Source organism: Bison bison, unplaced genomic scaffold (genome assembly GCF_000754665.1).
Source record: "Bison bison bison isolate TAMUID 2011002044 unplaced genomic scaffold, Bison_UMD1.0 scf7180017864508, whole genome shotgun sequence".
Taxonomy (NCBI): domain Eukaryota; kingdom Metazoa; phylum Chordata; class Mammalia; order Artiodactyla; family Bovidae; genus Bison; species Bison bison.
Genome location: NW_011495064.1, coordinates 6,876,764 through 6,890,238, shown reverse-complemented (window position 1 = coordinate 6,890,238; position 13,475 = coordinate 6,876,764). Strand labels below are relative to the sequence as shown.

Below are 13,475 nucleotides of genomic sequence, written 5' to 3'. Positions count from 1 at the left end.
AGAGTAAGCATCTTTAATTTCATGGCTGCAATCACCATCTGCAGTGATTTTGGAGCCCCCAAAAATAAAGTCTGACACTGTTTCCACTGTTTCCCCATCTATTTCCCATGAAGTCATTGGACCAGATGCCATGATCTTCGTTTTCTGAATGTTGAGCTTTAAGCCAACATTTTGACTCTCCTCTTTCACTTTCGTCAAGAGGCTTTTTAGTTCCTCTTCACTTTCTGCCATAAGGGTGGTGTCATCTGCATATCTGAGGTTATTGAGATTTCTCCCAGCAATCTTGATTCCAGCTTGTGCTTCTTCCAGCCCAGCGTTTCTCATGATGTACTCTGCATAGAAGTTAAATAAGCAGGGTGACAATGTACAGCCTTGATGTACTCCTTTTCCTATTTGGAACCAATCTGTTGTTCCATGTCCAGTTCTAACTGTTGCTTCCTGACCTGCATATAGGTTTCTCAAGAGGCAGGTCAGGTAGTCTGGTATTCCTATCTCTTTCAGAATTTTCCACAGTTTCTTGTGATCCACACAGTCAAAGGCTTTGGCATAGTCAATAAAGCAGAAATAGATGTTTTTCTGGAACTCTCTTGCTTTTTCCATGATCCAGAGGATGTTGGCAATTTGATCTCTGGTTCCTCTGCCTTTTCTAAAACCATCTTGAACATCTTGAAGTTCACAGTTCATGTATTGCTGACTCCTGGCTTGGAGAATTTTGAGCATTACTTTACTAGTGTGTGAGATGAGTGCCATTGTGCGGTAGTTTGAGCATTCTTTGGCATTGCCTTTCCTTGGGATTGGAATGAAAACTGACCTTTTCCAGTCCTGTGGCCAGTGCTGAGTTTTCCCAATTTGCTGGCATATTGAGTGCAGCACTTTCACAGCATCATCTTTCAGGATTTGAAATAGCTCAACTGGAATTCCATCACCTCCACTAGCTTTGTTCGTAGTGATGCTTTCTAAGACCCACTTGACTTCACATTCCAGGATGTCTGGCTCTAGGTGAGCGATCACACCATCATGATTATCTTGGTTGTGAAGATCTTTTTTGTACAGTTCTTCTGTGTATTCTTGCCACCTCTTCTTAATATCTTCTGCTTCTGTTAGGTCCATACTGTTTCTGTCCTTTATTGAGCCCATCTTTGGATGAAATGTTCCCTTGGTATCTCTAATTTTCCTGAAGAGATCTCTAGTCTTTCCCATTCTGTTGCTTTCCTCTGTTTCTTTGCATTGATCGCTGAGGAAGGCTTTCTTATCTCTCCTTGCTATTCTTTGGAACTCTGAATTCAGATGCTTATATCTTTCCTTTTCTCCTTTGCTTTTCACTTCTCTTCTTTTCACAGCTATTTGTAAGGCCTCCCCAGACAGCCATTTCGCTTTTTTGCATTTCTTTTCCAGTCGTGGCGGTTTAGTCACTGAGTCATGTCTGACTGAGACTCCATGGTTTGTAGCCCACCAGGCTTCTCTGTCCATGGGATCTCAAGCAAGAATAATGAAACCGGTTCCTGACCCAGGGATTGAACCTGCATCTCCTGCTTTGTAGGCGGATTTTTTACGGATGAACCACCAGGGAAGCCGTCTCCTATTGTGAAGAGGCAAAACTTATGAGTCAGCTTATAGGTACACAGAATCTCTCAATGCCATAGACACAGCAAAAAAAAAAAAAATCCAGGATTTAAAAGAATCTCTCTTTTCTTTTTTACTAACCTGACTTGATTAAAAAAATCTTTGAAGTATAGTTATGTACAGTATTATGTAAGTTACAAGTGTACAATATAGTGATTCACAATTTATCAAGCTTATATTCCATTTACAGTTATAATAAACTATTGGCTCCATTCCCTGTGTTGTATAATATGTCCTTGGAGATTATTTTATACACAACAGTTTGTGCCACTTATCCCTGTTCTTATGTTATCCCTCCGCCTCCCCTCTCCCCACTGGTAACCACTCATTCATTCTCTATATCTGTGTGTCTGCTTCTTTTCCATCGTATTCACTGGTTTGCTGTATTTTTTCGATTCCACACATAAGTGGTATCATACAGTATTTATCTTGCTCTGTCTGATGTATTTCACTAAGCACAATGTCCATCCATGTTGCTACAAATGGCAAAATTTCATTTTCTTAACGGCTGAGCAGTATTTCATTGTGTGTATATGCGTGCCTCATCTTCTCTTTCCGTTCGTCTATCGATGGACACTCACGCTACTTCCATCCCTTGGCAATTGTAAGTAATGCTGCTGTGAACACTGGGGTGCGTGTATCTTTTCGAATTGCTGTTCATGTATTTTTCAGATAAATATCCAGAAGTGTGACTTCTGGATCATATGGTGGTTCTAGTTTTGGTTTTTGAGAAACCTCCATGCTGTTTTCCACAGTGGCTGCACCAGTTTACACTCCCACTGTAACCCAGCAGGACCCTGTGGATCACCCGCCACCCGCATCCCCGCCTCCACACATCCTCCAGCTGCCTGTGTCTGTAGAGAAACTTTAAGGGTAAATTTCGGGACTTCCCTGGAGGCCCCGTGGTTGGGACCTCACCTGCCAGTGCAGGGGGTGCTGGACTGATTTATAGTGGGGAAGCTAGAATCGCACAGGCCTCATTTCCAAAAAACCAAAACATAAAACAGAAGCAACGTTGTAACAAATTCAATAAAGACTTTTAAAATGGTCCATCTCAAAAAAAAAAAATTCTTTACAATAAAAGAATAATGGGAGAAGTGAGAAATTGCAGAAAGAAAGGAAAAGTCAAACAACAAAATAATAATAGTTTAGCCATTAAGTTCCTCCTCAAGGACTTTAGGTAATATTCTGAGCCATATCCTTTCAGCATTTTTGGAGAGATTGAAACCCCTGCCAGGTGGAAGCAGGTATGTTGCCCACAAGCGCACAGACCCCAGACAGGTTGGAACCAAGTTGATGATGTTGACTCCTGATTACCTCACCACCAGCCAATCAGAAGGATGTCTACGAGCTGATCAGACACCCCATGAACCAACCTCCCCGCCCCTCCACCCACCTTGTCTTTAAAATCCTCCCCATGAAAGCTTTCATGGGGTTCAGGTCTTTTAAGCACTAGCTGCCTGGACTAAATAATAAACGTTGCAATAAATGCTGACTCTCCTTTACCACAATCCCGTGTCAGTGAACTGGCTTTACTGAACTCATGTGAGTGCGCCCAGGTTTGGTTTGGTAACACCACAAACAGTGTACAAGTAATCTGATTTGATCTGAAATCCTCTTTTTATAACAGGTTTATTGAGATAGAATTCACATACCATACAGTTCCCCCATTTCAAGTGAACAAGTCAATGGTATCCTTCTGTTTTTAGGGTCTGTTTCGTGGTTCAGATGGTAAAGAATCTGCCTGCAATGTGGGAGACCTGGGTTCAATCCCTGGGTTGGGAAGATCCACTGGAGAAGGGAACGGCACCCCACTCCAGTACTCTTGCCTGGAAAATCCCATGGACAGAGGAGCCCAGTAGGCTGCAGTCCATGGGGTTGCAGAGTCAGACACGACTGAGCGCCTTCACTTTGTTTTTGACTGTGCTTTGCTGCTGCACAGGCTTGTCTAGTTGTGACAGTCCAGGGCTACTGGCGGTTGCAGTGCATGGACTTCTCACTGCAGCGGCTTCTCTTGTTTGTGGAGCATCGGCTCTAGGGTGCACGGGCTTTAATAGTTGTGGCACATGGGCTCAGAAGTTGCGGTTCCAGGCTCTAGAGCACAAGCTCAGTAGTTGTGGCACACGGGTTTAGTTGCTCCACAGCATGTGGGATCTTCCCAGATCAGGGATCGAACCCATGTCTCCTGCATTGGCAGGTGGATTCTTTACCACTGAGCCACCAGGGAAGCCCTAGAGTCTGCTTTCCGTATGCAGCTCTGGGCTCTTCTTCAGAGATATTCTCAGGCTCCGTCCAAACTGGTCATGTGTGAAGTTCTCATCTGCTTCCATGGTGCTCCTGGGGAGCCATCAATCTCCTCCCTCACAGAGCCATTTCTCCTATCCCCACATGGGCACAGAAAAAGGCCTGATGGAACAGCCAGCAAGCCGTGGGAAGCTGGGCAGAACTTACATGGTGTGTTTAATAAGCTTCTGTATCTTTTGACAGTTTCACAAATGGTATGTCTATTATTTTAATTTTAGAACAATTTTTAAAGTCTTATCTCTCCCTAGAATCTGCCTAGTTATCATCTCCAGAGGCACTGGTGGTAAAGAACCCACCTGCCATGGCAGGAAGTGTAAGAGATTCGTGTTTGCTCCCTGGGTTGGAAGATCCCCTGGAGGAGGGCGTGGCAACCCACTCCAGTATTCTTGCCTGGAGAATCCCTTGGAGGAGCCTGGTGGGCTTCCATCTATAGGGTTATTGAGTTGGACGTAACTGAAGTGACTTAGCACGCATGCATCCTCCTACATGGAAAATGCCAGGAGCATCCAGTGGAAGGCAGACCATCCCCTTCCTTCCCAAAGAGCAAGCTCCGTGTCAGATTTCCCATCATAAGAGGGTCAACTCCATCTCTCTTGTTCTTCTTTCCATCACTCCAAGGATGAAGGTCCTCCCCATGTTAACTTATCTGCAGACAGTGATGGGCATGACTGCCTTCAGGTAGAGAAAGTTTAAGTCACAGAATTCCTTTTAACAGACAAAGGCACCAAATGCCATAGAGACCAGTCCACTAGCCTTAAAAACACAGTAAATGAAAGTGTTAATGTCCATCAAATTTCCTGACAGCAGCTCTGAGTGCAGCCTGGAGCTGGCCCATCCCTGACTGTGTGTCTGGCAGAGAGCCTGGCCCTGAATCTAGGTGGGAGGGGACCTCAGACACAGCATATCCAAGCTAGTGAGCCTGGGGAACCCTGAATTGTGTTTACTCAAGGACCCCTGGGAGAGCATCACCCGATCAAGAGCTGTGAAGAGTCTGAGATTTTGCCTTACAAGGAAGCCACCACTGTTTCATGGCTCTGGTGGAAAAGGGGACTCCTGGGTCAGAACTGGAGGATGGATCATTACTCACAGAAATAGCAGCAGCATCCGTGCCGGTTCCCAGGGCCCCAGCTCCCAGGGCCACACAGAGATGGCCAGGTGAGTCCTGCACCTCAGTAATGACACTGCAGGAGGAGATCCCTGAGCTCAGGGAACCAGGGCTTTTATAATAGACAAAAGCCTATCTGACCTTTATGACCTACCCTTTCCCCTCGCTGTTCATCAGACTCAGATTCTTGGAAAGATGACCCAAAACAAAGGTAGTCAGAACCTTGCTCGCCAAGATCCAGGGAGAACTGTCATAGTTTAGCTCTAAACAAAAATACCCTCTATAATTATCCTAGTTCTGAATTCTGTACATTTGGATAGTTTTTGTCTTTTTTTTAATCTTTTGATCGGGTGTCACGTGGATCTTAGTTCCTGACCAGGGATGGAAACCACGCCCCCTGCCTTAGCAGCACGGAGTTGTAACCATTGGACCACCAGGGAAGTCCCTGTGTGCATTTCAAATACACCCATGGCTGATTCATGTCAATGTACGGCAAAACCCACTACAATATTGTAAAGTAATTAGCCTACAATTAAAATAAATATATTAAAAAATAATTAAATGGGAGCCTTAGGAAAATGCAAGTGAAAGTAGCTCAGTCGTGTCCGACTTCTTGCGACTCCATGGACTACACAGTCCATGGAATTCTCTAGGTCAGAATACTGGAGTGGGTATCCTTTCCCTTCTCCAGGGGATCTTCCCAGCCCAGGGATCGAACCCAGGTCTCCGACATTGCAGGCAGATTCTTTACCAGCTGAGCATATCGTCCATAAAATTCAACTCCTCTGTTTTTCTTTACTAGGCTACTTAGCTCAAAGCAAAGTTAGAAACTAAATTTCACTTTAGACATTCTGAGAATATTTTCTCCAGACTAGGAACTTACAGGAGAGAAACAGTGAGTAAATTACATTTTCCTAACCAGACAGGCGGAGAAGGCAGTGGCACCCCACTCCAGTACTCTTGCCTGGAAAATCCCATGGACGGAGGAGCCTGGAAGGCTGCAGTCCATGGGGTCGAGAAGAGTCGGACACGACTGAGCGACTTCACTTTCACTTTTCACTTTCATGCATTGGAGAAGGAAATGGCAGCCCACTCTAGTGTTCTTGCTTGGAGAATCCCAGGGACGGGGTAGCCTGGTGGGCTGCCGTCTATGGGGTCACACAGAGTCAGACACGACTGAAGTGACTTAGCAGCAGCAGCAGCAACCAGACAGGAGACGTTCATGTCTTGCTGCTTTGCTACCAAAAAGGAGAAAAATAGATCTTAGCCTATTAAAAACAAAAAAACTGTTAAAGATGAATTTACCTTTACCTTATGACTAGAAAATGTCACCCCTTGATTAATTTTTCCTTTTCTGTTTTCCTGTAGGTGTAGCCTGAGGTAGAAGCTTTGATTTTTGCTTTTTTTAAATTTATTTTAATTTCTTAAAAATTGGAATATACTTTCTTTACGGTATTGTGTTAGTTTCTGCTGTACAACAAAGTGAAGCAGCTATATGTGTACAGAGAACCCCTCCCTCTGGGAGCTCTCTCCCTCTCCTCATCCCATCCCTCTAGGTCATCACAGAGAACTGAGCTGAGCTCCCTGTGCTATAAAGCAGCTTTCAACTAGCTGTCTGCTCTACACACAGTAGTGGATATATGTTTTTCTGAGCAGAGTTGTGGATTGGATACAAATGAGCAGAGGGTGTAGAGAGATCCTGAGTGCGGCTGGGATGGCAGGGAGCAAGGAGTGTGCAGAAAGGGATCGGGAGGCTGAAGGGGGAGCAGAGGAGGCAGGGCCGGACCGGAAGAGATGCACCGTCTCCTTAGGAAGTGAAACTTTGGGTGAGAGATATTCCAGCGCATTTTTCTGATGTTTTCCGGTGTGAGTGAACCTTTGCCTTCTCTTTTCCTTGAAACTTCATCCACATTATTTGCAGATGTTTTCCAGTGGGTTTGGGGGTTTTTACAAGGTACAGCTCTACAACCTTGGCCTCAGGGTGTAGGGTGGCAGCCGAACCAGATTGGGTTACAATATTATGTTTTGAAGCCCAAAAGTATCCTCCTGGTTTATCTATGCAGTGATAGGGAAATACCAGGTCACTTGAGCAGACACTCTGGAAAAGACGGCTTAGCCTCTGGTGAGGAAACCGTGATTATCCGCAACAATTGAGGGGCTATTTGGGAAATACTTGCAGGAGGAAAAACGAAGCTGTGGAAGGTCCACGTTCTGCCCAGGGGCTGCTCTCTGCTCTAGACAGACCGCCGCTGGCGCTAACCAGTGCCATGGTGTACCTGTTTTCTTTGCTTTCTCATAATCCTGAGCACCATACGCATCACCAGCTCTCTATTAGCTCTGGGACCCCCTGTTACCTGAGTAATGAGCAACAGCCCTTGGTATTTTGTGAGCTTGAGGCCAGAAACTCTGATCACACCCACACGCATGCCTGTGCTTCATCCCGCCAACCGCTCAGGTGACTGGCAAACGAGATGCTTCTCGCTCTCAGGTAAGTGGGCGGAGCCCTGGAGACGGAAGAGGAAGCCGCTGCTGGATGCTCGGAGGTGGAGACCGGAGAGAAACAGCGCCCGCTGCTGACGCCCGGGCTGGAGCGCAGCGCTGCGAGGACGGGCAGAGTTGGTTGGGAATCCTCAGTAGGAAAGAGAGGGGCCGGCGACAGGGTGGTGACCACGGAGCCCCCGCCTTGCACTGGGCCCAGCGGAGGAAGCAGCCCTGGCGGGCGTGGGAGTAGGGTGTCGGGGGAGGGATGGGAAAATGGGGCTGGGGGAGATGGGTGACTTGCACAGGGTCACACAGCTGGAAAACCAGGGTTTGGCTCCCAAGCAGGTGCTCTTCGCTGGTTGTCGTTGTTTAGTCGTTCAGTCGTGTCTGACTCTTTTGTGACCCCATGGACTGTAAGCCGCCAGTCTCCTCTCTGTCCATGAAATTCTCCAGACAAGAATACTGGAGTAGGTTGCCACGCCCTCCTCCAGGAGATCTTCCCGACCCAGGGAACGAACCCACGTCTCCTGCATTGGCAGGTGGATTCTCTACCACTGAGCCACCTGGGAAGCCCTCCCTTCACCGGTTACCACACTGTGTGAAGGCAAGCTTTGCCTCCCGTCTGGGTGCTGAGGACCATTGGGGTTTCCCTCAACAACCCCCACTGTCCGGCAGGACCCAGGCTGGTCTTCGCTGAAGTGTGGGGCACTGGGCAGGCTGAGCGACCGGGATCAGTAGATGGGCAGACATCAGGAGGCCCTCCCAAGCACTTCAGGTGCTCTGCACGCACAGCACCTTTCTAAGTCAGTTCATCACTTATTCCTGGCTTCCTTTTTCATGGCCTCATATCCAGCAATTGTTACTTGCCTTTGCAACACCACTTGATGCTGGAAAAGCTTTAAATACACTTTAATGAAGCATAATAGCATTGTATAGGCTCAGGAAGGAGTTATTGATTTTTCTGGTGTAAAATATTAACATGACTTTCAGGCTATTTTTGTCCCTGAACCACAGAGCTCAGGATGTCTGAGGCCACACCAAGACCTGGTTTTCTTTCTGGGAAAACATCAAATATTTACCCGCAGCATCACCTCCATTCCCTTTCCTCATTTTTACTGTATGTCCAGGCTCTAAGTCGTAATGGCTGTAGATGCAGATGTTTATACAGCAGATGTATGAGGCTTTCAGGACCTGGTCTGGTCTGTTTCTGAGCTGGATGCTGACCTGGTTTTGGGTTTTTGGGTTTTTTTTTTTTTTTTGGCTGGGCTACACAGCATGTGGGATCTTAGTTCCCTAACCAGGGATGGAACCCACACCCCCTGCATTAGAAGTGCGGAGTCCTAACCGTTGGACTACCAGGGAAGTCCTTGTGCTGACCTGGTTTTCACTGGAGCCTTCTAGAGTCATCAGCTCCATGGCTCCTGTCAGATGTGGTTTCTGATGAAATAAAAATGTAAAATGTTTTTGGTATGTGATCTTCCAAACGTTCCTCATTTTCTTTCCAGAACTACACATGACTGATGGTGCTAGAAGTGCAGGGCAAGGGGTGGGTAATACTCTTCCTGGCTCCACAAAGAGGGCTGGGCTCAGAGGCAGGATGGAGCTGGATCAGGAGTGAAGGTCAAGGTGTGCTTGGGGCTTCTTCAGATTGGGGCCCCCAACCAACACGGATGATCATGCGAGATCAGGAGGGCCAGTCAAGCAGAGTTTCCAAGGCAGTGTTCGGCCAGCACCACACCTTCCTTCCTGCGTGAACAGACAGGCCACAGCACATCTTGAGAAATGAAATCTTCCTGGACAAACGGGTGTGGGGGACGTTTAGATCCAGCCCATAGGCATCTCCCACCCACGCTCCTACATTCTCTCTTCCTTGGCTGTTTTGGAAACCACATGTCCCAGGAGGTGCAGCTACAGGAAGGAGGAGGGCCCCGGCACCCCCATGGCACTCTGACGCTGATGCTCTTAGACTTGCATTGTGTCACTTGACTAGGGTTCCCCCGTATAGCCTGTCCTTTCCTGACCATCCAGATATGTGCTCACTCAGGACTTCCCTCGCAGTCCAGCTGTTAAAGACTGCACACTTCCAGTGCAGAGGCCATGGGTTCTATCCCTGGCTAGGGAATCTCAGATCCTACATGCTATGTGGGGTGGTAAAAAAAAAAAAAATTAAAATAAAACAGGGCTTCCTGGTGGCTCAGTGGTAAAAAATCTGGCTGCTAATGCAGGGGATGAGTATTCGATCCTTGATCCGGGAAGATTCTACATGCCACAGAGCAACTAAGTCCACGCATCACAACTACTGGGCCTGTGTCCTAGAGCCTGGGAGTCACAACTACAGAAGCCTACGTGCTCCAGAGCCCGGCTCTTCGGAAGAGAAGCCACTGCAACGAGAAGCCTGCAGGCTGCAGGTAGGGAGTAGCTCCTGCTCAGCGCAACTAGAGAAAAACTTGAGCAGCAACTGAGGCCCAGCACACCCAAAATTAACAAATAAATTAAAAACAGTCTTTTAAGAAGTAAAACAAATGCATACTTGTTTAAAAAAAAAACACGGTAAGTTCCTTGTTCGTAATAGTTTCTTGCTCAAATAATTTGAGGAACGTTGGTTTGCACTTGTTTATTCATTGCCAAATTTCTCAGAGACTTTATTATCCTAACATGTATTGCAAATCTTCTAGAGAGGCGTGGCAAGCCCTCTTGACCCCTGGGGCCCTTTTTTTGCCGGTGTCTCGTGGGGAGAAATACCGATAACCCCAGATATGCAGATGACACCACCCTTATGGCAGAAAGTGAAGAGGAACTAAAAAGCCTCTTGATGAAAGTGAAAGGAGAGTGGAAAATTTGGCTTAAAGCTCAACATTCAGAAAACGAAGATCATGGCATCTGGTCCCATCACTTCATGGGAAATAAATGGGGAAATAGTGGAAACTCTCAGACTTTATCTTGGGGGGCTCCAAAATCACTGCAGATGGTGATTGCAGCCATGAAATTAAAAGACGCTTACTCCTTGGAAGGAAAGTTATGACCAACCTAGATAGCATATTCAAAAGCAGAGACATTACTTTGCCAACAAAGGTCTATCTACTCATGGCTATGGTTTTTCCAGTGGTCATGTATGGATGTGAGAGTTGGACTGTGAAGAAAGCTGAGCGCCAAAGAATTGATGCTTTTGAACTGTGGTGTTGGAGAAGACTCTTGAGTGTCCCTTGGACTGCAAGGAGGTCCAACCAGTCCATTCTGAAGGAGATCAGCCCTGGGATTTCTTTGGAAGGAATGATGCTAAAGCTGAAACTCCAGTACTTTGGCCACCTCATGTGAAGAGTTGACTCATTGGAAAAGACTCTGATGCTGGGAGGGATTGGGGGCAGGCGGAGAAGGGGATGACAGAGGATGAGATGGTTGGATGGCATCACTGACACAATGGACATGGGTTTGGGTGGACTCCGGGAGTTGGTGATGGACAGGGAGGCCTGGTATGCTGCGATTCATGGGGTTGCAAAGCGTCGGACACGACTGAGCAACTGAACTGAACTGAATATGGGAAGAACTTTCTAAAATATTCACTTGGGGCAATACTGCATCAGGGAATTGAAAATAGTAAAGGTCTTTTGAAATGTCAGACAGGAAGAGGTGGCATCACTTTGTCCCATGGTGTATGCTTTTGTGGAGACACACACATTTCCATGGCAACCTACTCCAGTATTCTTACCTGGGAAATCCCATGGACAGAGGAGCCTGGTGTGCTGCTGTCCGTGGGGTCACAAAAGAGTCGGAAATGACTTAGCCACTGAACATGCACACACGTACCATGTATCTTTGGGTTTTCTGAGCTGATGCTCAGAGATTTGGTTGCTGTCATCAATGTCATCTTTGAGGATAAAGACTGTATTTGCCGCAGTCCACATTACATAATGGTGTTTTTGAAAGTTTTCAAGGCCTTGGCCTGGAGCAGATTAATCCAACCAGCTTCCTGGGGCAAGAAGCTCCAAGTGGTATTAAAATATCATTTGAAACACAAGCAATAAAAGCCAAAAATAGATAAACTGAAATTCATCCAAATTAAAAAACTGCTGTGCATTAAAGAACACTATCAAAAAGGTGAAAAGACAGAGGCTTCCCTGGTGGCCCAGCAGTTAAGAGTCTGTTCTCGCAATGCATGGGTCTCAGGTTCCCTCCTTGGTCAGTGAACTAGATCCCACGTGCTGCAAAGATCGAAGATCCTGTGTACTGCAACCAAGACCTGGCACAGCCAAGCAAATAAGTAAAAAGACAGCGTAAGAGAAACGATTTGCAAACTATATGGGTTGGGAAGACCCCCTGGAGAAGGGCATGGCAACCCACTCCAGTATTCTTGCCTAGAGAATTCTGTGGACAGAGGAGCCTGGTAGGCTACAGTTCACGGGATTGCAAAGAGTCAGACACAACTGAGTGACTTTAACACTTCACTTCACCTCATATCTACTAAGGGATTAATATCCAAAATACATAAAGAACTCTTATAACTTAACTCTTAAAAAATAAATAAAGAAGTCAAAAACACACACAGTAATCTAAAGACAAATAACTCATTTAAGAAATGAGAAACCTCCTTCTTTAAAGAAGATATACTAGTGGCCAAGAAGCACAGGAAAAGATGCTGAAGTCATGAGTCATGCATGCATGCGTGCTCAGTCGCTTCGGTCGTGTCCAACTCTTTGTCACCCCATGGACTACATCCTGCCAGGCTCCTCTGTCCATGGGATTCTCTGGGCAAGGATACTGAGGTGGGTTGCCATGCCCTCCTCCAGGGTTCTTCCCAACCCAGAGATCGAACCTGCGTCTCCTGTGTCTCCTGCGTTGCAGGCAGAATCTTTACCACTGAGCCACCATGGAAGCCCTATGAGTCATGAGGGAAATGCAAATCAAAACCACAGTGAGATGCCTCTTCACACCCACCAGGGTGGCTGTGCTGAAGAGGATGTTCAGTGATAAGTGTCAGCAAGGAGGTGCAGAAGTTGGAACCCTGATATATTGCTGGTGGGAATGTAAAACAGTACAGCTGCTTTTGGAAACAGTTCAGCAGTTCCTCAAAAAGCTAACCATAGAATTTCCATATGACTCAGAAATGCTACTCCTAGGTATACACCCAAGAGAAATGAAAACATGTATCTATGCAGACACTTGTACTGAAATGTTTGCAACAGTGTTATTCACAATAAGCAAAAGTTGGGAAACTATCCAGATACCCATTAACCAATGAATGGAGAAATAAAAGGTGGTAATACACAGAAGAACTGTACAAAAAAGATCTTCACGACCCAGATAATCACGATGGTGTGATCACTGACCTAGAGCCAGACATCCTGGAATGTGAAGTCAAGTGGGCCTTAGAAAGCATCACTACGAACAAAGCTAGTGGAGGTGATGGAATTCCAGTTGAGCTATTACAAATCCTGAAAGATGATGCCCTGAAAGTGCTGCACTCAACATGCCAGCAAATTTGGAAAACTCAGCAGTGGCCACAGGACTGGAAAAGGTCCGTTTTCATTCCAATCCCAAAGAAAGGCAATGCCAAAGAATGCTCAAACTACCACACAATTGCGCTCATCTCACACGCTAGTAAAGTAATGCTTAAAATTCTCCAAGCCAGGCTTCAGCAATATGTGAACCGTGAACTTCCTGATGTTCAAGCTGGTTTTAGAAAAGGCAGAGGAACCAGAGATCAAATTGCCAACATCTGCTGGATCATGGAAAAAGCAAGAGAGTTCCAGAAAAACATCTATTTCTGCTTTATTGACTATGCCAAAGCCTTTGACTGTGTGGATCACAATAAACTGTGGGAAATTCTGAAAGAGATGGGAATACCAGACCACCTGACCTGCCTCTTGAGAAATTTGTATGCAGGTCAGGAAGCAACAGTTAGAACTGGACATGGAACAACAGACTGGTTCCAAATAGGAAAAGGAGTATGTCAAGGCTGTATATT

The 13,475-nt window shown here is 46.2% G+C and overlaps 1 protein-coding gene across 1 annotated transcript in view; it reads right to left on the bottom strand.

Moving 5' to 3' along the window:
* The window catches only part of CNOT11 (CCR4-NOT transcription complex, subunit 11), a 31,977-nt gene extending 23,824 nt beyond the window's left edge, over positions 1 to 8,153 (bottom strand). Inside the window, exons 1-2 of the mRNA XM_010829862.1 lie at positions 8,104 to 8,153; positions 7,481 to 7,630 (exon numbers count right to left, since the gene is read on the bottom strand). Coding sequence (XP_010828164.1) covers positions 7,481 to 7,630; positions 8,104 to 8,153 — 200 coding nt within the window. The remainder of the gene's footprint in view (positions 1 to 7,480; positions 7,631 to 8,103) is intronic.
* Between the last annotated feature and the right edge of the window lie 5,322 nt (positions 8,154 to 13,475).